Genomic DNA, 26,167 nt, shown 5'->3' with positions numbered 1-26,167 from the left:
CTTGAAAAAATATTGTCTCTGAAGAACCCATGTTCTAATGTAAAGGCTGGGTTGCTAAGCAAGGATTAAATATGACTGTGTTCAGTTGAATGTTTGGTTCAGTCAGTACTCAACAAATGGTAGCAATTGTTTGTGTACCTTGATTAATTATGAAATACATCAGGTACAAATATATATTAACCCTTGGCAAAACTCTTATGATTCATCTTTTCAAAATAGGAATACCATATATTCAGAGCTTACATTAATTCCTTATTATTATTATTATTTTTTTTTGGTGATACTAGGAATGGAGCCCAGTGGCATCATACCTCCAAGCTACACCCCCAAGTCCTATTTTTTATTCTTTATTTTGAAACAGGGTCTCACTGAGTTGCAAAGGGCCTTAATAAGTAGTAGTTGAGGCTGTCTGCAAACTGCGAGCCTCCTCTTTCAGCCTCCCAAATACTGGAATTACACGCCCGACTTAGCTTAAAATTAACTCTAACTAATAGAAATACCTTTGCCAAAAGGATATTAAGAAGGTAAGTAAAAAATCATTAATATACAGCCAGGCATGGTGGTTCACGCTTGTAATCCCAGCACTTGGGAGGCTGAGACAGGAGGATCACACAGGTTCAAAGCCAGCCTCAGCTACTTAGTGAGGCTCTCGGCAATTTAGTGAGACCCTGTTTCCAAATAAAGTATAAAAGAGGGTTGAGGGCATATCCCGGAGGTAGAAAGCCTCTGGATTCCCCAGTACCATATGGAAAAAAAATCATTAATATAAGTATTAACTGTGGTTAACTAAGTAGCTGTAGCATTACAACAGTTTTTCCTCTCAAGTTTAGCAGTAACGTTGACATTAAATCATTATCCCTCAAACTTATAGGCCTCTTGAAAATAATCTTGGGAGCACACAGAGGTTAACCTTCATAGATCTACAAAATAGGTGAAAGCAGAAATTGATAATCCTATTTTTCACATGAACAATCAATGTACAGACAGAATTTGAACCTAATCTTCTGACGGTAAATTTTATATTTCTTTTTTCTTACCATAATTAACTGGTATTTGCTGACCTTCTATTGTATTATTAAGAACTGCCGATAGCAATTTTATATACCTAATTAATAATGGATAAAAACTGTAAGGACATAGTATAAGAATCAGCAATGATGGACCAAGTTGCTACCTTAGATTTGAGATGTTGTTGAAGAGAATTTTAAGACCTTGATGGATGTTGCTATTGTCAAAATGATGTAAATTAGTTTTTAAAATTCTGTTTCACCCTAATCTTATTCATAAAGGAAGAGTGATGATTTAGTGATAGGCAAAACTCTCACAGAGTGTTACTAAGATTAGAAATTATATACAGGGCTCCTAAGTCTAATCTATTAAAGGATTCCAATCCAGAATATAAAACAGTAGTTTAGGCCATAAAAAACTGAGTTCTCACACTGAGAAATAATAGTAATAGTAATAGGACAAGTATAACATGTCATATAATAATTATCATAGTAATATGACAATCACCAATCCACATTTGACCTGATCTAAAAGACAGCCTATCGTGCTTCTTATTAATGAATACTGCTAAAAATATGTAGAAGAAATGGTAAATCTAAGTTGACAATGTGATCTTTCAAAAAAAGGCCAGAAAAATATCTAATTAGAGGATAGAAGTTCAATTGCTGATTTTCTACTGACTTACTGTAACTGGAATTAGCCCTTGTATTTTTCCATTCGCTGAAACATTGAATTTTTTTTTTTTTTTTTTTTTGGTGTTGCTGGGAATGGAACCTTCGGCCTGTGTATGCTTGCCTAATGTTCTACCACTGCGCTGTACCTCAATCCTCTCTGCAGCTCTGAATTAGACATGAGAAGAATATTGGTAAATGGTTAATAACTGGTTGAAAAAGAAAAACAAAAGGTGAGGAGACCCTCATTACAGCATTTTTGGATTTCCAGATGTCAATTATAAATTTAACGAGTTAGGCTCCTATGAGTTGGAATGGGCTGGTAAAGTATAGGCCTGGTATATAAGAATCTATGTATTATGGTATTCTACTCTGCTTTATGTTCCAAGACTGCCTCTTCTCCCCAGTGGATGCTTGAAACTTTGGATAGTACTAAAGTCTATATATACTATATTTTTAACTATATGCCCATATTTGTGAAAAAGTTTAATTTATGAGACAAAGTAAGAAATGAACAATAAGTAATAATAAAATAGAGCAATTACAGTAACATACTGTAATAAACTTATGTGGATATGGTCCTCCTCAAAATACTTTACTGTAGAGTTGATCTTAGCAATGTCAGCATATGACTTCTTTCCTTTCCTTAAGTACAGAACTTTTACCTTTACACACTCGAAGGAAGCACTTTGTGGCTTCAGTTTGCCATATCCAAAGTGCTAGCCTCTACTACTCTTGTACCTTGAGGGTCATTATCAAGTAAAAGAAAGTTAATTGAACATAAGCACTGAGATAACACAACAGTCAATCTGATAAGCAAAATGGCTACTAAGTGTCTAATAGGAAGGCAGTGTATACAGTGTGGATATAATGGATAAAGGGATGAGTCACATCCTAGGTGAGACAGCACAAGATTTTATCATATTACTCAGAATAATAATACATTTAAAGCTTATGAGTTATTTCCAGACTTTTCCACTTAATATTTTCAGACTCCAGTTGACTATGGTAATTAATAGCAAATCATCGATAAGCTGAAGACTTCTGTATTCAAAAAGTTATATTTCAGACTATGCCTATTTGATGGGTTTGTCAGTAATGGGATAGAAGATGATATCCAGTTTTTACAATATACTATTTTATAATAAGAATGAGTATCATAAAATAGTTATAAGAATGAATATCATAAAATAGATCTTATAGAAAACTCTCAGAAGTAATTATGAACTATTATATGGAATATTATTATTTTAACAGATAAGACTGATTAATATGATAGTATGTAAAAATAGGATAGGCCTTACAAAAAGCATATACATATATATTTTTGCCTTTCTTATTTATTTATTTATTTATTTATTTATTTATTTATTTATTTATTTATTTATTTATTTTGCAGTACTGGAGATGGAACCCAGGGGCATTCTACCTTTGAGCTACACCCTCAGCCCTAGTTTTGATTCTTTATTTTGAAACAGGGTCTTACTAAGTTGCGGAGGACCTCACTAAGTAGCTAAGAGGCTGTCTGTGAACCGTGATCCTCCTGCCTCAGCCTCCCAAATGCTGGGATTATAAGCGTGCACCACTACACCTGGCTTCCTTTCTATTCTTCACAGCTTGATTCTGATGGAATCTTCAGGTAAATTGAGCATGCAAAATTCTCAGTGTAAAGATGGAAGAAAAGCAGAGAAAATAACTATTAGGAGATACTATGTTGTGAAGAATGCAGAGGAGTTGAAACAAAGCTTCTAAGATGTGGATTATAAATAAAAAAAATTCTATATTTTGGGTACTGGGGATTGAACAGGGGTGGGTTGAGAACAAGGTCTCATAAAATTACTGTATGCTAGACTCAAATCTGCGATTCTTCTCTCAGCTTCTCAAGTACTGGGATTATAGGTACACACAATTGAACTAAGCTAAAATACTTCTAATGTTAATGATATATTTAACATTATAACATATTCAAGTAATACAGATTTAACAAATATTTATGTTACAAACCAACAATTTGTTTCTTTTAATGGGGATTATGCATATAACATGTTCAGAAGCAATAGGTATTTTGGAAAGAGGTGAGAACCTTGTCTACTTTGTTTATAGTTAAAATGGAAGGGACTTATAAAAATCTTTGATGATAAAAGATAATCTATGAATCGGGGAAGGAAGTAAAAGAAAATATCTTTACCTGCTAAAACACTACCACATGTCATAAACTAAATGATCAAATAATATGAAATAATGGATGATTTTCTACCTGTTCTATTATTTAAAAGCTTTTATTGAAGTGAGTAAAAATAATCTCATTGCTTTTTGATTCATTAAACTTACTTGACAACCTGGTAATCCAGTGTCTCTGCTGTACAAAGAAAAGGAGCCTCTCTCTGATGTTTTTCCTACAAAACAAACAAATATAAAATATATGTATAAATATAAATCCCCATTTACTGACAATTAAATTTCTAGACTATTCATGGTAATTATAATGGAATTTAGAAGTAGAAAGACCAAACTAAAAACAAGAGAATAAAATACAATAAATACAAATTTAAAATGTTTCCTTTCATTTCAATCAGTTTGAGTAACATTCTAAATTTTGTCTGTACTTTAACATGAAAATACATTAAAAAGAATGAACAAGAATAGGCATGTAAACAGCAACAATCTAATCTATGTGGCCACCAGTGAGAATGTCATTTTCTCACATTTGCTTCAAACTAAAATTTTCTCTGCTCTCAAAAGTTAGAATAGTATGCCACTGCTCAACTCACACCTCCAAAGTAACCATTACCATAAAATTCTTGTATCATTTTCATGTGTACTTTGAAACTTTATACATTCACAAACTGAGACAATAAATATTACTATTTGAGTTTACTGCAGGCAAACAGATGAAATTACATGATCTATATCCTTTTGAAACTTATTTTATCGTACAATATTGTTCTTGCAATTCATGTTGATAACATAATTCAATCATTTACTGCTATAAAATGTCTCATTATACAAATTAAATACTGTTTATTCCTCTACTGAAATTTTTTAAAATCAGGAACAATGTTAAAGCAAATATCCTTGCACATGTCTTATCCACAAGAGTTTCTCTAGGATAGACACAAAAAATAGAAATCACAAATAAAAGGATGTGACTTCCGGGAAGATGGTGACTGAGAAAAGCAGCGTTTTATTAGAGTCCTGCTAAAACTCAATCTCTCTTGCCACAAAATCAGTGCTTTTCATAGCCAGAAAACACCATCGGGAGAGAAATAAAAAATGTAAACAAGGACTTTTAAACAAGGAATGTTTAAAACTCCCAGTTGTCAAGCTCATCAAGCCTTCCAGGGACTCAGAACAGAGCTCAAATCTAGAAAAGAAATACGCCAGCCTCATGGCTGAGGGCGTGGCAGTGGCACCGTATTGCCAGCAGCTACAGTGAGTTTGCCGCACCCGGCCACAGCTCCAGATCTGCACGCACAATAACCATGAGTATAATTGCGTAGCTTTGATAATCTCATTGGGTCGGATATTTTGCAGTCCAACCCAGTGAAGGAGTAGCAGTGGCAGAGATACCACACCCTAGCCACAGCTCCCTGTGGGAAAATGCCCAGCCCGGCACTCCTACAGTCTCGCAGAGCCTCAATTAATTTCCTAGGTATGAGACTTTGAGATACAACCCAGTAAAGGAATAGTGGCGGCTGAGATTACAACATACTTGAGATACAGAGCACCTTAAGTGAAGTCGTAGTGACCCAGGGAAGGCACAAAATTTTGAAATCATGGGAAAGAGGAACAACATTAGAGCAATGAATGCCCACAACCCCACAACATCAGAACCTGATAACACAGAAATTCAGTGATCTCTAGAAGCTCAAATCAGGAGAATAACTGTAGAAATAATAGAGGACTTTCAAAAAGAATTCAGAGACTGTCAAAAAGAGATAAAGGATGCAATCATTGAAGTAAAGGCATCAATTCAAAGTATAAACAATCGATTAGACCACATGGAGAATAGAATCTCGCTCCTAGAAGATGATCACTCCAAAAACGAATGCATAATTTCTAACTTAGAAAAAAAATTAGACAGCAGGAATCTGACATTAAAGAAATACGGGCCCATTTTAAGAGAGCTAACCTAAGAATAATTGGAATAGAGGAGGGAAAAGAAGGTAAAACCAAAGAGATCAATAATCTCTTCAAAGAAATAATAGCAGAAAAATTTCCAAACATAGAGCAAGAGGTCGATACACAGGTCCAGGAAACTTATAGAACTCCCTTTAGACAGGATCAGAGAAGAGGTTCCCCACGCCACATAATTGTCAAAATGACCAATGTGGAAGCCAAGTAGAGAATCTTAAAGGCAACCAAAACAAAGGCCAAGTGACATTCAGAGGCAAACCAATTAGAATCACTCCAGACTTCCCAAACCAAGTCATGAAAGCCAGAAGGGCTTGGAGTAACATATTCCAAACTCTGAAAGAAAACAACTTCCAGCCAAAAATTTCCTACCCAGCACAACTATCTATCAAATTAGATGGGGAAATAAGAAGCTTCCATGACAAACAGAAACTCAAGGAATTTATGTCTTCAAAACCAGCCCTCGGAAAAATACTCAAAGAGATTAACTACAAAGAAGAAATAAGTAATAGACACCAGAACCAGAGAAACAAGATTTTCCATCCAGCACACAACTAAACAAAGAAGAATAACCAAAGAGAAATAAAATCTTAACATGTTAGGAATTAAAAGTTATCTCTCAATAACGACACTGAATGTAAATGGCCTCAATTCCCCAATAAAAAGACATAAAGTGGCAAAATGGATTAAAAACCAGAATCCATCCATCTGCTGCTTACAAGAAACACACTTTACAAGTAAAGATAGTAACAAACTCAAGGTAAAGGGCTAGAGCAAGGTAATTCATGTTAAGTAGCCATCCTAACAAATGTGAAGTAGTATTTCACTATATTTTTTATTTGTATTTCCTTAATGATTAGTTATATTATGATAATGATGAGTGATTCATGTGTTTATTGGTCATATAAAAATGTTTGGAGATTCATTATCTGTTTTAGTCTTTTACCTATTTCTAAATTGTACTGTTTACCTTTATATTGCTAATTTTTAGGATTTCTATTTGGAATATTAATATACCTTCAGATATAGCATTTGGAAATATTTTATCCCATTCTATCATTAACTTTTAATTCTATTTACATTGTCTTTGGATGTCCAATATTTTTCTATTTTTTTTGAAGTTTATTTATTCTTTTGTTGCCTGTGCCTTTGGAATCATATCCAAGAAGACACTGCCAATTTCAATGTTGTGAAGTTTTATGTCCCTGTTTTTCTTCTAAAAGTTTATAGTCTTAAGATTTACATTTAGGTCTTTTATCTATTTTGAGTTATTATTTGTATATGGTCTTAGGTAAGGGCCAAATTTTATTCTTTTTCATTTAGTTATTATTTTTCAACAATATTTAGTGAAAAGATTATTATTTCCTTCACCAAATGTTCTTGGAAACCTTGTCAAAAATAACTTGACCGTATATGGAAGAAAAAAAAAAACATATCAAAGTTAATCAGAAAACCAAACATGGGAAGGAGGGAGGGGGAGGGAAGGGTTATGGATTGGGTAGGGGCTGATTGGGTGATGTGTGCGTGTATATCTCCACAATTTTTTTTTATCCCATTAAGATGTATGACTATAATGCCCCAATAAAAATTTATTTAACAACAACAAAAAAAGAATCAATGTGTTATTCTGTTTTGAAATCTTCTCTAGGATAACCTAACCTTGCAAATCCATTAAAGTGAGACAGAAAATTAGAAATACAGAGAGAACACTTAGTGAAGAGATGCAGGAGCAAAAGATAAAAGTAAAGAGATATGTTATCTTAGATTGTTATGAGGAAGAACTCACAGAAAATAGAAATTCCCACAGCAAAATAAAGCTGTCTGTGTAGAAAATTATGCACTGGTTCAGTTGCTCTTATTAGCAAGGAACTATGTGAAAGTATTAGCTCTTTTGTTGCAAATATTTTATTAATGGGGTAGAAGACTAAATAGACTATTTTAGTAGCTAAGTACCTACTGCTAAGTCACGGTGAGTTCATGTTTAGTAAACACAATTAAACATGTTTATTAAACATTTGTTATTAATAGTGAAATGGTTGTTCAATTCTTTTGTCCATATTTCTATTGCTTTTTTCATATATTTATTGATTTGTAAATTTTTTTTTGCAGTACTAGGGGTGGAACCCAGGGGCATTCTACCCCCAAGGTTCATCCCCAGCCCTATTATTTATTCTTTATTTAGAAACAGGATCTCACTGAGTTTCAAAGGACCTCACTAAGTAGCTGAAGCTGTCTGCCAAACCAGATCCTCCTGTCTCAGCCTTCCAAATGCTGGGATTACAAGCATGCACCACCACGTCCGGCTTGATTTGTAACTTTATTTATAATTCTTCATATACCTTAGACACAAGACTACTAGTCAGCTTTGTATTGTTCTAATGACATATCAAAGGTAGCTATCTAATAAAGATAAAAGGTTTATTTATAGTTTTGTAATTCAAGGTATGGCACCTATATCAGCCCAGATTTTTTTTTTGACACTGCACTGATAATTTTTTATTCTATTTTATTTTTTAAAGCTGGTTTAACCTTCAAAATTGATTTCACTATCCAATATTGGGTGTATATGAAAACTACTTCAGGCACTGTTTTCTGAAACAGGTAGTGGTAGGATATAAGCTGTCATATACTTTGGGAGAATAAAATTATATAGCAGCCAAAATGATAGGGAAAAAGGAGACCAAGCAGGAGAACGCAACAGTGATAGAATATGTACAAATGGAGAGATCATTTCAGAAGTTTTAGGAGACAGAAAAACTAACTGCAGGAAAAGGGAGAGAGTAGAAGGAGAAATGTGTTTTCCAGCCCAGGTGGCTGAACAGATGAAGGATCTTTAAAAGAAATGGTAGAAGTCAGGGAAGAGAGGCAAGTGTATGTACATGTAATTCTTTGTCTACTTTAGACTAAGAATGTGATAACATTTGGAGGAAGTTGACAGTAGGTAATCAGCCTAGAGCACAGAATTTGGAACAGTTCAAGCTAGGACATGATGCTGCAGGAAGAATGAAGAGTGAGGGTAGTGTGCCTTTATGGTTAACATAAGAAAAGGACCCAAGAGGGAAAGAGGTTCCAGAAGGTGACTGAAGAATGGAAAAAGCTACTAGGACAGAACTACAAGAACTAAGAAAATAGCACTAGCTTGGTAAATAATATTTAAAGGTACCTTGAGTGAGACACCAAATTAAAAGAGGTTAAGCACTTAGCCTCTTTAAAAATGAGGGAAATTTTAAGTTCGTTTGGACCCCTCCCCACATGCACTGGTAAGGGTTTCCCCAGCCACAGCTGGCTCCGTAGATGTCCAGATAATTAAGTCAAGCTCTTGTCCTAGTCCCAGGCCACAATCTACTTGTTGGTCTCCTCCACGCTGTCAGCGTCAGCACCAGAGCCGGGTTTGTCCCCCTACCCTTGGGTCCTGGCCTGGCTGTGTGAGGCAAAGATGCCCATCTCAGAACAGCATGTCCACGCAGGGCTCTGTGCCATTGTGCCTCATGTCAGCAATCACTGAGCAGCTGAAGTGGATGGAACGGACCATCTCGCTGTTCAAGGCCTGGAGTAAGGTCCTTTTTGACTTCATGTTGTTCTCCAAGGGGCAGAACTGAACCCACACCTGCTTGACCACGCCAAGGCCACCACCTCTCAGACCAGTTTTGGTGAGCTCTCCCACCACCTCAGCCGCATTACTTTATAGTAGAGCAAGGCATGTATGTGGACAAGACTATATTGCCCAAACAGAAAGTTGGAAAGGGACAGGGGTGTAACAATCCTCTCCAAAGACATGCCCCCACAATACACAAGGGCTTCCCAATACCATGACTCAGAAGACTAAGCTTTCAATCATGATGGACCTTTGAGGCACATGAAACATATTTAAATCATAGCAAAGACCTTTTTTTTGACTCTATATCACTCTTTTTTGTAAGTTGACTCTTTTAATATTAATGGAGTCTCTTGATAAACAGTAGGCCAATTTGTCTATTTTCACCAATATGATTAATATTTTTATGTATATTATTTTTCAAAACCTCTGCCTATTCCAAGATTATAAATCTATTCTATGTTTTTCAAAAGCTTTACTGCATTATCTTTCTTGCTGAAATTTGAATTTGGTGGTGATGTGTGTTTGTATTTGTGTGTTTTGGTAGGGGGTAGGTTGTTTTTATTTCTGTAGGGATACAACATTTAGTACTATTTATTGTTTACATCTTTAAAATAGCATAGTCTACATCTTAAAATATCTCTGTGGACGCTGTTTGGAGTATAAACAAAAAAGTACAAGCTTGAGAGCAGGTAGACCAATTAGAAGACTAATGAAATGATCTAGATGGAAGCTAATGGTGGCTTTAATTCTTCCAACCTACAGGGAGATTCTATTAAAACTCCAATTCACTAATCTTTAGAAATAATTTTCCCAAGGTCACAGAATTGTAGAGAGAATTATAGAACACACTGCTACCCAACACAAATTCTCCTCTTGTCTATTCATTCTTCTTTGTGTTGAGGCTTAAACCCATGGCCTCATGCATGCTATCCATGTGCTATACCACTGAACTACATCCTCATCCTGACATCAAATGCTTAATAGCTTACCATTCTGTACTGTTTTCCAAGGGAAACAACTCCTATATTACAATCATATAAGTAAATAGTTAGTATGAATCCCAGGTATAGCATATGAATTGTTCTCTATTTAACTTTCAAAGCAACTTCTCTATCTATCAAGTTATTTGGCAATGGACATAAAACCCAGTCCTGCAGAGAAGGTCTAACGACAAATCACTTCCAAAACTGATTACTAGCAAAATCCAAATAATGCAAATATGATACTACTCTCTTGCTTCAACTGCCTGTTAGAAAAATATTTATTCTGATCTTGTTTTTTAGGCTTCATTTATCTGTAAAAATAAAGTTGGACAAGATCAGTGGTTGCAACAATGGCATCCTGAGAGGTTATATGGTCAATGTAGAAATCTGTCTTATGTATATAAACTTAAAACATTTTCTTTAAAATTAGGGTTGGTGGTGTAGCTCCCTGGCAGAGTGCTCATCTAGCAGTACACACAAAACCCCAGGTTCAATCCCAAGCAGTACAAATAAACAGTGCCAATCATACAGGATAACTGGGTTGTACTCAGCAGCCACACCCTGACCTTCATGGCTTCACTGGCACCAAGGCCCACTTCCAGCAGGCTCTGACAGAATAGGATGGGGAAGACTACAGCAGACCCCTTCAGAGGTGGCTTCGTATTCCTTTGTTGATCTGATTTCAAGAACTTCCTGCTAAAACTTTCTTGAACTACACAGGAGCAGAAATCTTTTCCACCCTCTCCCTTTACCTTATAAGTCTTGAATTTATTGTGGGGATGATGGCAGGAACCAGTATGATGTTGGAAGACACCACTTTTTACTATATTGTTCTTCTAACTACAAATCTTGTTAATAACTAAGAAATGACTAACGAAACCCAATCATTGTGAGATGTGACCATGATATGTGCTGAAAAATCTGCTCTATAACACCCTTATGGTGTGTTCTCTTTTTCTACCAATTGTAAATAATGTATAATGCCGGGCGTGGTGGCGCACGCTTGTAATCCCCACGCTTGGGAGGCTGAGACAGGAGGATCATGCAGGTTCGAAGCCAGCCTCAGCTACTTAGTGAGGCTCTCAGCAACTTAAGTGAGACCCTGTTTCCAAATAAAATATAAAATGGGTCTGGGAGTATAGTCCGGAGGTAGAAAGCCTCTGGGTTCCACCTCCAGTACCACCAAAAATAAATAAATAATAAATAAATAAATAAATAAATAAATAAATAAAATGTATAGACGAGGGAATGGCCAGAAATAATATTATGAAACACAGTCTGCTAAGCATTTATTTTTTGCAGCAATTTAGTGAATATGTAAAAATTTCTTGCACACTGAAGTTTATAATTGACAAGTATTTAAGAAATGACTATTGCTGGGCATGGTGGTGCATGCTTGTAATGCCCACACTTGGGAGGCAGAGACAGGAGGATCACGCAGGTTCGAAGCCCGCCACACATGCTGGCTTAGGAGACCCTGTTTCCAAATAAAAATGTAAAAATAGGTCTGGGAGTATAGCCTGAAGGTAGAAGGGGTTCCAGGAAACCCAGTACCACCAAAAACAAACAAACAAACAAAAAGAAATGACTATTGACTTCATGGGTAACAAAAACAAGTTAGAATGAAGCTTCTCTATCTGTATAAAAGCCAAGGACCTCTATGTCCTATAATTTAAGTGATTAACATGAATCTTCTTTCTTAAAAAGATGATAGTTAATGAGTAAAAAGAATTCTTGGATGTTTCAAAAATTACCTAATTACTATGTTCAAAATGAAATATTTGAATGGATATATCATGTAAGTTTTTCCATATTTGCTTTTCAAAGAAACAATATAAAATCCTTACATATGTGAATCTAAATATTTGAACACAAATCTAAGCTTGACTCTCATAAGCAGACCACCGTCCCCCTCACTGTGGCTATCTTTAGAAACTCATTATTTACCTAGTCTTCATGCACAAAGAAGCTTTTCTTCTACTTGTGTGGGTGAACCCTCTAGAAACACCACTCAATCTGAGTCACACTAACCATTTGGAGAAATACAAGGTGCTATCTTATTAAGTGGGAAAATCTGCAATGCCACTGGGTTCAATAGAGCAGAGTTGTGGAAATGCTGACTACTGGATTCACCCGTTGGCTGTTAATTCTCTCTCCCTGAGTGAACTGGGAAAAACCTACAAGTCATATAACATCAATGGCCCCACTCAGACTTTTGGGGGGAAAAAACTACAAAGGATCTCAATCTCTATTTTATTTTTTAAGAAAAAGAAAAGACGGAGAGGACTTTTAAACAACAATTTGTCTAAGTATCACTGGCTAGCATTTGTGCCAAGCACACTGCTGGCCACATTGAAGATATCTAAGTGTCCAATGCTAGCAAGCACAGCTGCGAGGTTCTCTATGCCCTCTTCTTGTTCACTCCATGCCAAATACTCACACAACTCTGAGTGATGAGGCAGCAGCATAGGAAAGGCCAAATGTGAGTGAGGTTTGTAATAAACCAGAGGACCCTATGGAGGTCAGTGATTAGTAAGTTTCCAGTTGTAGTCACTTTTGCAACCCCCACACACCATCTTGACTGTACCAACTTCCTATGATAGGCAGCAGAGAAGCAAGCTGCCTTCCAAACATATCTTACTACCCTGATACGAGCACACAGTCAGACCCAAACAAACTGAACAGGCTTTGGAAATGACTTCTTGAAACTTAAACCCGAGATGAAGAAGTACGAGACGCAAACTTCACCGATCTAACTATCCTACCCTTTAATTCCTACTTCTCCCCTAACACCAGGCCCACAAATTAAACAGTAACAAGTAGATGAGGATGAGGTTTATACAAAACAGTTTGTCTTCCAGTCATTAAAATCCATAAAAAGATGTTCATTATAGGTAGCTTAAAATCTAAATTTCACTAATCTGAGATGTTTGACTTAATAGCTACATTTCCTAAATTGTCCCCAAAACACACTGATTGTCAATATTGTTTTATTTATTGTCAATGTTGTTTCACTGTCAATATTTTTGGCAATTTTGTCAATATTATTACTGATATTGTTCTGTTTACTGTCAATATTGTGTTAGTCCTTAAAATTTTCTTAACAACATATTTTAGGTTAGCTGGGCATGGTGGCGCATGCTTGTAATCCCCGTGCTTGGGAGGCTGAGACAGGAGGATCGCGTAGGTTTGAAGCCAGCCTCAGCTGGCTTAAGACACCCTGTTTCCAAATAAAATATAAAATAGGTCTGGGAGTGTAGCCTGGAGGTAGAAGGCCCCTGTGTTCCATCCTCAGTACCACAAAACAAACAAACAAACAAAAAAAACATATTTAGGTTAGCTGGGCATGGTGGCACATGCTTATAATCCCTGCACTTGGGAGGCAGAGACAGGAGGATTGCACAGGTTCGAAGTCAGCCTCAGCTACTTAGTGAGGCTTTCAGTAACTTAGTGAGACCCTGTTTCCAAATTAAAGTATAAAAAATAGGTCTGGGAGTATAGCCCGGAGGTAGAAAGCCTCTGAGTTTCACCCCCAGCACAGAAAGAAAGAAAGAAAGAAAGAAAGAAAGAAAGAAAGAAAGAAAGAAAGAAAGAAAGAAAGAAAGACCGACAGACAGACACATTTAGGTCAATATTGCTACTTTAAGTTCAGGAATTAAAGTTTTTTCCATTTAATGTCTCCATTTGTCTGCAACTACATGTTACTTAATAACTAAGAAACGAAGACATTTTTATTCTTATACAAATCCAACAGATTAAAAAATGAGGGATTTTCTTATGGGTGCATTTCAGTAAACACATGTTATGAATGTATATTCTTTAAAAATAATCAAGCAACTTTCGCATCTTAATGTTTATGCCATTCTTAAATAATGGATTTGAAATAATTTAATTAATGGTTTCTAAGGGACTAAAGCAACCAAGACTGTTCATTAATACCTTAATGCTATCTACTCAGAAAGAAAAAGAAGGAAAAGTCAAGTAACAGTCACATCACCAAATAATTTGGCTGAGAGTAGAGACAGGAGCAAATTAGCAACTGTATCTACTTTTGGTATCTCATTTCCTTCCTGACATTATCCTATCTTGGTAATCATGCATTTATACAACCTACTTCTTCTGACAGACTGACTCTGTTTCTACCAAATCCTGGCATCAATGCTCCTCTCAGAAATTTCTTGTATCATACAATAAGCAGAACATTAAGCTCATTGTTGCCAACTCCCTAGTTTTCTCACATCTTTCTGCTTTTTGGCAGTTTATTTTAGAACATGACCTTACCAGGCAAGGTCAGCATCTAAGTCTGTTTTTTATGGCACCCAGGGATCAGAAGGCAGATGCCACTTGTTCAGAGAACATTGGTCTGGAATTCTAGACTTGTTTATGTGCCAAGGACAGATTCTACTCCAAGGCTCTATCTATGGCAAATAGCCACGTGGAAGCATAGGCAGCTCAAGAGACCTGTGCTCTAAAATAGTGGATACCAAATGATTGTTAATTGGATAGTTCCCTTGATAGTGAGAATTGGAATCTAAGGAAAGAAACAGTCAGAGGAACTGCTACCATTCATCAAGTATCTGGTCATAAACAGAGTACTGAAATGCAATCACCATAAAAACGAGAGTCAAGAGAGTCGATTTCTGCTTCTGTGAGCTAGTTGTGCCATTAGTATGTCATTTAACTTCTCTAGGTCTCAGTTTCTTTATGTGAAAACTATGGCAAGTTTAGACTGATTTTTTTCCTTTCTAATGCCCATAAATTTGACATTCACATTAACGTTGCTACTAACCAGAAACCTGAGAGAATGCAGATGTGGCCACCACTGCATATAGGAAAAAGGGAGAGGTAAGCTGCTAAATCCTGTCAGAACTTTGGAATAATGAAGATATGTGGTAATAAAAACAAAGTCTATTATCAGATCATCATATATTTGTTCTATGTACTTTAACATTTAACTGGGAATACAGCATACTGAATATAGCAAATTAAAGTCAGAATATTCAAAATTACCAAAATTTCATCCCAATAAAATTAAGAAAAACTCGAAATGTTAATATAATTTCTCACTAGAGGTCACTTTATACACCACAAAAATATACAGATATAGGGCTACCAAAGGTGACTATTCCATTTTCTTCAAACAGCTAGATAAAAGCCCACTAGAGAATTTTAAATTCCCTTTGTGGTCTGTTAAAATTTAAAACGTTCTTGCTATAGGATAGGTACTCTGAGGATAGATGAGATGCTCAATCTTCATTGAATGGCCTCCAGTATTACAATTTACTGCTATTCACCTTTACATTCTGAAAATAGGGAAAGCTAGTCTCAATGGGTAAAAAGCCAAAATTTTTTGGTGAGGAGGCATTAGTGAAAATAAGATTTTTATACAACCAATTTAAATGGCTAAACAAATGGCTACACAAATCAATTTATGAAACAGTGAATATGAGGAGAATATTTGTTAGAGGGAAGGAGGGAAAAGAAAGAAGACAACCTACCATATTATAGTAGTAAATTAAAAAAGGGAGTATGCAGTAGATGTAGTAGTCATGAACAGAGACTAGCTGGGTTTAAATTACCACCCTGTTGCTTACCATTAGTATTACTTAGTTTTTCTGCTCTCAGTTGCTTCCATTGTTAAATGATAAAAATAGTTCCATCTCACTGGGTTTTTGCAAGGATAAAATGTATTGATATAGAAAACCTTAGAACACCAACAAAGAAGATAAAGGCTACCTAAAATTTACTTATTATTTCTAAATGAAATGCACTGACTAAAAATCTGAATATATAAACTTGAATATTAGTGCTTGAGGAAAAAGTCTTAGCCACAGGTGAAAATAAAATCTAGAAAAATAATTCTTAAGCAGGTTTTCTGGATACTTCCATTTCATAAAACTTCATTAAAAGCTAATGGCTCCTCTCTTTCCTTAGCAGTAATGAATAGGCTTCTCTCTAGCACTGTTTGTATACACAGCCACAAAGGACTGGTTTAAATTTACAAGTGGAGTAAACAATAAAGAATGCATGCAAGATCTGGGAAGAGTAGTAGAGAGATCTGAAGTGAAAGCTGTTCAAAGAGGGGACAATACAAACTGAATTTTAAGGAAACAAGATTTACTGGCTTGGATGGAACCCTGCATATTCATCCTCCCCCCCCCCCACTTTTCAGGAAAAGCAGTTCTCAGAGAGCAGGCTGGGCCTTACGGTTCCAAGTTATTGTTTAGAATACTCTGGCTGCTTCTAACTGAAGTGTATGAGAAAAGGAGGGGAAGACTGTCCTTACTGATAAACAGAAGGACCAGTGCTAGCAGTAAAGATGGATCAAAGTAAAGAGTGCTGACCAGTAACTATGTCATGATGGCAACTACTTAAATGTTTTCATCAAGAAGAGAGCCTATGCGTAGAAATAAGTGCAGAAGCCACAGTGAACGAGAATGAAAAAAGCCAATACTTTCCCTCTCCAATCCCTCGGTTTCTTTCTGTGCTTGTTTAGACAATTTACATTTAATATTAATGATAGGGGTGGGCTTAAGTGTGCGATTTTGTTAAATGTTTTCTATTCGTCATCTATTCCTTCTTCTCTCTTTTACTGCCTACTTTTGGATTGAGTAGTCCACTTAATACCTATAACTGACAGATAAACTGCATTTCTTCTTGTCAGTGTTTATTTTCAGTCTATAATATACATCTTTATTATTATTATTTTTTTGGTGGTACTGGGGACTAAACCTAGGGTGCTTGTCTCTGAGCTGCATCTGCAGCCCTTTTCATATTTTTAGATTTTGCAACAAGGTCTCACCAAGTTACTGTGGGCTGGTATTAAATGTGCAATCCTCCTGTCTCAGCTTCTCAAGTACTGGGAATGCAGTCAAGTGCCACTGCGCCCTGTTAATGTATCTTTAATTTAAGAGAGTCTACCTTCCAGAATCTTCCCTCCAACCCTTTGGGTTACTGTTGTCATATACTTTACTTTTACTTATTTTGTAAATTCCACAATATAGTGATACTATTTCTTGTTTTAGACATTTTGTTTTATTACAATGTGATTTTAAAAGGAGGAAATACATGTCTTTTATATTTACTTTCATTTTACCATTTCAAGAGCTCTCATTTGTATAGATCAGAAATAGTTATTCTGTGACTCATGGGTCTAAGCTAAGCTGCTTCCTGTTTTTGTATATAAAGTTTTATTGAATACAGTCACACCCATTTGTTGAAGTATTATTTACTGCTTTTGTGCTATAAGGGCATGACTAAGGTTGTTGACCCAAAAAGCCAAAAATATGTAATATCTGGTTCTTTATAGAAAAAAGTTTGCTGATTCCTGGAGTCACATTCCCTCTACCAAAATAAATTCCTTTAGCATTAATTGTAGCACAAGTCTGCTGGGTAGGGATTTTCTCAGCTTTTTATGTATCTGAAGGTTACTGCCTCCTTTTTAAAAAAATATTTTAAAGATAATATAATTCTGGTTTGCCAGTTTTCAGGATCTTTTACATTTTAATACATCAGATACATCTCTATGTTATCTTCTTGCTTGCTTCTAATGAGAAATCTGCTATAATTCATGTTTTTTGCTTTGTACATGTTTTTCAGCCTCTGGCTTCTTTCAAGATTTTCTCTTTATCTTGGGTTTTCAGCAGTTTGAGTATAAAATGTATAGTAGTATGTGTGTATTACTTTTAAAATACCTATGGTTTGATGTTTTGGAAAAGTCTTGGCCCACAGCTCTGTTCTTTTTAACTTTTTTTTCCTATTTGTATTACAGATTGGATAATTTCTATTGACATTTATTCAGTGTATTCAAGTTCACTAATTTCTTCGACAATGATTTCTACTGATGATGCTGAAGGAATTATTTATGTCTTTCATTTCTACCATTTGAATCTGACTATTGTTCCCATTTGGCTGCTAAAAATCTATTCATGAATGTTTTCCACTAGAGTTATTTTAAAATACTTGTTGGAGAGTTCCAATATCTGGGCCATTTTGAGGCTTTTTCTGTTGACTATTTAGCCACTGGATATTTTTTTCCCCTTTGTGCTTATGTGCATGCCTTGCAATTTTGACTGAATGCAAGATATCATATAAAGAATAGTAGAATACTCAGACTGGAAATGGGCATGTCTATTTCTGTAATAAGGCCTGAAGTGAGGGATGGCCTGTAATAGAATGCCATTCTAGTTGGGGTAAGGTGAAATCTCAGGGTAGTTTTAATTTGCATCTCTCTGATTGCCAATGATGTTGAACAATTTTTCATGCATTTATTGGCCATTTGAATTTCTTCTTTCATGAAGTGTCTATTTAGTTTGCTTGTCCATTTTTTTTTTTTTTGCTGGATTGTTTTTTTTAGTGTTGAATTTCTTGAGTTCTCTGTACATTCTAGGTATTAGTCGTCTATTGGAGGAGTAGGTGGTAAAAATCTTCTCCCATTATGTTGGCTCTCGATTGAGGTTCTTGAGAGTTTCCTTTGCTGTACAGAAGCTCTTCAGTTTCATGCAATCCCATGTATTGATTCACCTTTTAGTTTGTTGTGCCTTTGGGGACTTGCTGAGAAAGTATTTATCTGTGCCTATGTGTTGCAGTGTTGGACCTATGCCCTCTTCAAGGAGCTTCAAAGTCTCTGGTTTAATTTCCAAGTCTTTGATCCATCTTGAATTGACTCTTGTGCAGGGTGAGAAGGTGGAATTAATTTTCAATTTTCTGCATATGGTTAACCAGTTTTGCCAACACCATTTGTTGAACAGGCGATCTTTTTTCCAGTGTATGTTTTTTTATCCTTTGTCAAAATTCAATTGGCTGAAAGTGTGTGGACTTGTTTATGGGTCTTCTATTCTGCTTAATTGGTCCCATGTATATGTTTTTGTGCCAGTACCATGCTGTTTTTATTACAATAGCTTTGTAGTATAGTTTGAAGTCAGGTATTGTGATTCCTCCTGCATGGTATTTATTGCTGAGATCTACTTTGGCTATTCTGGGCTTTTTGTGTTCCAAATGAATTTAAGGACTGATTTTTCTATGTCTGCAAGGAGTGATCTTGGTAATTTAATGGGCATTGTGTTGAATCTGTAGATCACTTTTGGAAATATGGCCATTCTGATGATATTTATTCTGCCTATCCATGAACATGAAAGATCTTTCCAAATTCTAAGGTTTATTTCTTTTTTTCAATGTTTTATAGTTTTCTTTGTAGAGATCTTTTACCTACTTGGTTAAATTTATTCCTAAGTATTTTACTTTTTTGTGGGAGATCCTGAGTGGACATGTTTTCTGAATTTCTTTTTCAGTGATTTATGGTTGGTGTTTGTCTAATAATTTTTAAGTTGATGCCAGTTCTCAAAATGTTTATATTTTTAGGTGCTGGATTTAGTTGTGTTCCTTTATATATGTTAAGAGTTCGTTCCAGCAAGCAGTTAAATTACTTGGAATCAGGCTGTTCTTTATCCAGGCTTATCTTTAAGATTTTATTAGGTCCTGAAGACCCTTAAACTCTAGGCTACTAAACCCCACCAATACAATACACTTATGAAGACTTTTCTGACCACTCATGGGTTGCCTCTTATAGTGTCTGAAAACTACTGATTAGAACTACTGTGAAATATCTTGAGATTTTTATATCCTCTGGTAATTCTTCCACACATGGGGCCAAAGTGGGAGAAGAGAAAAACTTTCTCCTAGTCTTTCTCTAGCAAACCCACTTAAAGATCAGGACTCTAGTACATGGCAAAACTTGAATCCAGCAAACACCTTATAATCATAAAAAAAGTTCACAATAGTTAAGTTAGAAGATAACATAAAATGAGCCAGGTATGGTGGTAAATAACTGTAATCCCATTACTTGGGAAGCTAACAACTTAGCAACTTCCTCTTTCAAGACAAAAAACAAAGAGCTGAGGGTATACCTCAGAGGTAGAAAGCCCTGCATTCAATCTCCAGTAAACCTGCACCCCCCAAATAAAGAACCTAAAATAACAGATTCCAAATTTGTTACTATCTTTACATTTTGGAGCATCCTAAATTAAAATTTTAGCTGAATTTTACCATAATAGATAACTGAATTTGATAAATTCTTAGAAAACTTAAAAGCTGTTAAGCCACTTCTGTTTTTATATCATAAAGAGACTTACTAATAATTAATAATAGATGTTTTCTTTCTAAAATACTTTGAAATCCACTAAGTCTGATGATATATTTGAATTTGGAACAAACTGCTTTATTAATATAAGCTTTTGCGCTAACTTTACATAGTTACATTAAAAGTTAAAAAGCTGGCAATTTTACAGTTTTCTTTTATCATTTCAAATGTAACATACAAGTTGGGCGTGGTGGCGCATGCTTGTAATCCCTGCAGAGTGGGAGGCTGACACAGGAGGATCGCGCAGGTTCGAAGCCAGCCTCAGCTGGTTTAAGAGACCCTGTTTCCAAATAAAACAAATATATAAAATAGGTCTGGGAGTGTAGCCCAGAGGTAGAAGGCCCCTGGGTTCCATCCCCAGTACCACCAAAACAAAACAACAAAACAAAAACTAAAACTAAAAAAAAAAAACAAATGTAACATACAATGTGCAGTTTTTAGATCTCTTCTATTAGCTTCAGACATGTTAATTACTTCCATATACAACTTTATGCAAAAGGATTCTGTAAAATTACTCTTAACTCATTAACAAGTGTTTTGCTGTACAGGTCTTTAAAATTCCTGGTCCTCTTATATTTAATACTGTGAAAATATATACACAAATACATAAATATAGTATATGCATATGTGTGATATATACACAAATATATACTAAATTTGTTACAGCTACCATAGATCATCAAAATATTAAATTTCAATTTAATATTTTAAATTGCTATTATTAGATGGATGCAGTGACATACCCTGTAATTCCAGTTCTTGGGAGGCTGAGACAGGCGGATGGCAGGTTGAAGGATAGCCTCAACTTGATGGGGTGTGTCTATACAGCACCTAAGGAGAGCAGTCTAGGGCCTAAGGCAAAACTTTAAGTAAAGTGATTCAGCAAAAAAGGGGCAAAGATGGCCCCTGGAGGAAGCTAGGAAGGCGTGGTTTCCCCATTCATTATGGGTGGGGAGACTGAGCGGTTTTTCCCTTTCTACCTTTAAAGAAGCATTCCACACACATGAATGGCCTGGGATTGGCTGTACTGGCCTGGGATTGGCTGTAAACTACGTGCTAGTGATCTTTATCCTGGATAGGCTAGGCTATTTCTCATGGGAATTCCCCTCGTGGTTTGGTACTATATGAGTGCTTGAAGAGAAATAAATGAGATCTCGCTTGACTTGACTCCCGGCTCGTGGGTTTGTGTTCGAGTCGTCGGTACTCATCATCTCACCAAGCCCCGTCAGCTGTCGGGCTGGATTCCCGACATCAACTGTTTATTGAGGCCCACTGCATTTTCGTGAAACTCCAATTCAAAATAAGGAGTAAAAGCCGGTTGTGGTGGCGCACGCTTGTAATCCCCGCACTTGGGAGGTGGAGACAGGAGGATCGCCCTGGTTCGGAGCCAGCTTCGCTGGTTTAAAAGACCCTGTTTCCAAATAAAAATATAAAAGGTCTGGGAGCGTAGCCCGGAAGGGTTTCCAGTACCACAAAAAAAAAAAAAAAAAAAAAAAAAAAAAAAGAGAAAGAAAGGGAAAAAAAAAAATAAAAGAAAAAAAAGTGAGTAAAAAAATAGGGTTTGGTATATCTCAGAGGTAGAAAGCCCTGGGTCCAATCCCCAGTACTGGAAAAAAATGCTGTTATTAAGCTATATTCTTTTGAAGGTCACCACATCTTAAGAGTCTCTGTTTCTATGTAAATCTGATTACATTTTCATTTATTTTGAAACTTAAAAGTTGTTTCTTATCTACATCAGACTATATTTGGTAAAAACTGATTTCTTTAAAATGTTTTTAAAGCAGTAGAGGTTATACTTAAAAAATTAATTTTAAGCAATGTTATTCTTTCTCTGAGTTTTTTCTATATCCTGGCAACCTAAACATAGCTATAGGGTTCTATTCCTAGATCCATCTCATAAGAAACTGACTGTGTTCTACTTAATGACAACGCTTTTCAGTCAATTTAAAATTTTTAAAATAAACTTATATTTTGGTATTTTCCTTAAACACTCAGACTTTCCCACTGAAGATTGCTGGACTTATTAGGCCCTCTCCATGAACTGTTCTGCCAGAGCATTCTGGTCTTTACTCAAATAATACTTGCTCAGAGAAGACTTCTTTGACTATTCTAACTAAAACAGTGCTACTCCAATGTTTCATTTTCTACTGTTTTATTTATTAAGTTTTTTACAATGTCAAAAGTTTTCCTTATTTCTCTTAAAGAGAGAAAACCTAGCCACTAACCTTTAGTAAAACTATCCTTACTAGCCGGGTGTGGTGGCGCATGCTTGTAATCCTCATGCTTGGGAGGCGGAGACAGGAGGATCGCACTGGTTCGAAGCCAACCTTGCTGGCTTAAGAGACCCTGTTTCCAAATTTAAAAAAAATATATAAAAGTGTAGCCCAGAGGTAGAAGGGTTTCCAGGAACCCCAGTACCACCAAAAACAAAACAACAACAAACAAACAAACAAACAAACAAAACGAAACAAAAAACTATCCTAACTCATAATTATTCCCTTTTCTTAATAAAATGTTTAAGAATTCTGCTTTAATTTATATTTCTACTTTATCTACATTTTACTATCATTTCCCATGTGTATTTTGCCATATCACATTTGCTGTAATTGAACCCAAATTTCTTTGTATTGCACAGAAAATGTGTCTGTGACTGCTTCTTCCCACTCATAACTTTATGAAATATGTGCAAGGATTTTTTAAAAAAACTTTTAATATTTTCTTAGAAATTAGACTTAGAAATTAGACCTGAGACTGTGAAGTTTAGAGGAGAGCATAGGCTCAACACTACAACATATTGGCACAGGCAGTAACTTTCGCAACAAAACCTCCCAAGCTCAGGAAATTAAAGCAAGAATTAACAAGTGGGATGGCATCAAATTAAAAAGTTTCTTCTCATCAAAAGAAACCATCAATAACCTAAAGAGGAAGCCTACAGAATGGGAAAAGATCTTTACCAGCCACCACTCTGATAGGGGGCTAATATCCAGAATATACAAGAGCTCAAAAGACTCTACACTAGCAAAACAAACCACCCAATCAAGAAATGGGCAATTGACTTGAATAGACACTTTACAAAATAAGAGATACAATAGATACATGAAAAGATGTTCTACATCATTGGCCATCAGGGACATGCAAATCAAAATGACACTGAGATCCCATCTAACCCCAGTTAGAGTGGCAAGCATAAAGAAATCAAATAACAACAAATGCTGGCGAGGATGTGAGGAAAGAGGAACTCCTTTACACTGTTGGTGGTAGTGCAAACCAGATCAGCCACTATGGAGATCTGTATGGAGATTCCTAAGAAAGCTGGGAATAGATCCACCATATGATCAAGCTCTACTACTCCTGGTATTTTTCAAAAGGAGTTGAAATCAGAGAACTACAGCAACATATGCATACCTATGTTCATAGCAGCACAATTCGTAATAGCCAAAATATGGAACCAACCCAGGTCTCCATCAACAGATGAATAGATTGCAAAATTATGGGAAATACACACAATGGAATTCTATTCAGCTATAAAGAAGAACAAAATCATGTCATTTGCCAGAAGATGGAAAGTCCTGGAGAGCATTATGTTAAGTGAGATCAGCCAAGCACAGAAGGAGAAGGTACATATGTTTCCTCTAACATGTCCAAACTAGGGAACATAGAAGATACTAGCGGGACTCCAGATAATGGAGGGGAAATATCAGCAGAGTTTGAATGGAAAGATTGGAGAAGAGGAAGGCTGAACTTGATTAATGAGGGTCCACATCCGAATATGTATAAAAGTATGAATATGGCATGATTACCCTGGATAATCATTGGTGGGAGGGGGGAAGGGAAAACGGGGGTGGGGGAAGACGGCACCAAGTATAGTTTAAATGTATACCATTTATGTTCAATAAAAAATTTGTATTAAAAAATAAAATAGCCGGGCGTGGTGGCGCACACTTGTAATCCCCGCGCTTGGGAGGCAGAAACAGGAGGATGGCGCAGGTTCGAAGCCAGCCCCACGCGCTGGCTTAGGAGACCCTGTTTCCAAATAAAAATGTAAAAATAGGTCTGGGAGTGTAGCCCGGAGGTAGAAGGGCTTCCAGGAACCCCAGTACCACCAAAAAAAATAAAAATAAATAAAAATTTTAATACTTTCTTTTTATTCCCCAACCATACCATAATCTCACCTTTTGTTTAAATGATATATTATTTTGGGTAAAGCTGTTTTGAAAAGTCTTAATAAACTTTAAAATTTTGAATGAAAGATTATGGCACTAAGTAGCATGATTTAAAAATTTGTGGATTATGAGTAATCATTTAGTAAGACACACGTTAAGAGTTCCCAGTAAATATCTTAAGATCAGGAAATAAATACATAGCCAGCTTCTAAAGGGTTAGATAACTATTATATTATATTGATGTTAAACAAATATCATGTTCACAGGAATTCAACTTTCTAGCAGAAAGTAATAAACTTAATAACTGAATACACAGTTATAGTGTTAGTATTAAGAACAGAAGAAATGATTGCATTAATTTTACTTTTACTTCCTCAAATTTTTAAATTATATTCAGCCAATATGTATTTTAGAGGCTCTACTATAAGGACCTTATGTTTTATGCAAGAAACTGCTATTTCCCGAGATGAATAGAATATCCATTCTCTAGCTCCAAGTTTCCATGACAATAAAAACAAAACATTCATCAGCACCAACTTGGTATTTGATGGTAAATGCAGCCGCAGCTTTCAATAGTTCATCTTTATCTTGACTCTTCTCTGCAGAATAGAGGCACTATATTTTTTCAGAGTAACTGAATTGTTTCTACGGAATTGTTTCTACAATGATTTCCTCCACCACCAACATAAACACTAATAATTAAGTGTGTTAACCATCTCTAATCTTCAAATCATGCACTCACTCCTCCCAAACTTTTGCCCAAAACATGAGAAGTTTCTGCATTTTGCTACTAGCACATTTTATTTGTGAACTTGAAAGCGGGGTTGACTGGAGTATTATAGCTTTAGTGGAATATATATATAATATTCAAGCTGTTACATTAACTACAAAGAAGATAAAATATTGGGAAAGAATGCTATTCACAGTAATAAAGTAGTTGGGTAAAACTCAATCAGATTATGGTAAGACAGTGCCCCCTTGTGTCTTGGTATTTCTGCCTTGCCTAAATTCAGTAGTTCTATGGTATGGATTTAAATATTTTTTTATATCACAATATCTGATAACTAGCAGTTCTCCCACAACAAAATTCTAATTTGTTACAATACAAATAACAAGCTATTAAATATATGTTCTGCAACATAAAGAAAACATAATGAATTTACACATACTAAGTAGATGATTTTATTTAAATACCATACTTATTAGAAATCTTGCTGCCTTTAGTTACCTTTTTCCTTTGTTGTTGGTTTGCCTCTATCTCAATTTACATTAGTAAATGTAAATTGTGATTAGTAAATGTAAAATGTAAAAATGGTGACCCCTATCATCACTCATGGGAAATTAGTGAGTTCCAAACTTTACTCACATGAAAAGTTTGTACTAAATTGAAGAAATAAACACAAAACTTTAAAATTATCTATAAAAATTATGAGTAATTCTCTTAGTTACAAATACTTCTAGAAAAGAAAATT

The 26,167-nt window shown here is 35.6% G+C and overlaps 1 protein-coding gene across 5 annotated transcripts in view; it reads right to left on the bottom strand.

The window, feature by feature from the left end:
- The window catches only part of TCF12 (transcription factor 12), a gene marked incomplete at both ends in the record, with an annotated part of 314,193 nt that overhangs the window by 100,317 nt on the left and 187,709 nt on the right, over window positions 1–26,167 (bottom strand). For all 5 annotated transcript variants that reach the window (XM_080690933.1, XM_080690930.1, XM_080690932.1 and 2 more), the window contains one exon: window positions 4,011–4,075. In XM_080690933.1, the coding sequence (XP_080547059.1) occupies window positions 4,011–4,075 (65 nt within the window). The remainder of the gene's footprint in view (window positions 1–4,010; window positions 4,076–26,167) is intronic.

The sequence above is a fragment of the Muscardinus avellanarius genome (genome assembly GCF_963383645.1).
Source record: "Muscardinus avellanarius genome assembly, chromosome: 3".
Lineage (NCBI taxonomy): Eukaryota > Metazoa > Chordata > Mammalia > Rodentia > Gliridae > Muscardinus > Muscardinus avellanarius.
This window is presented reverse-complemented; position numbering and strand designations above follow the sequence as displayed.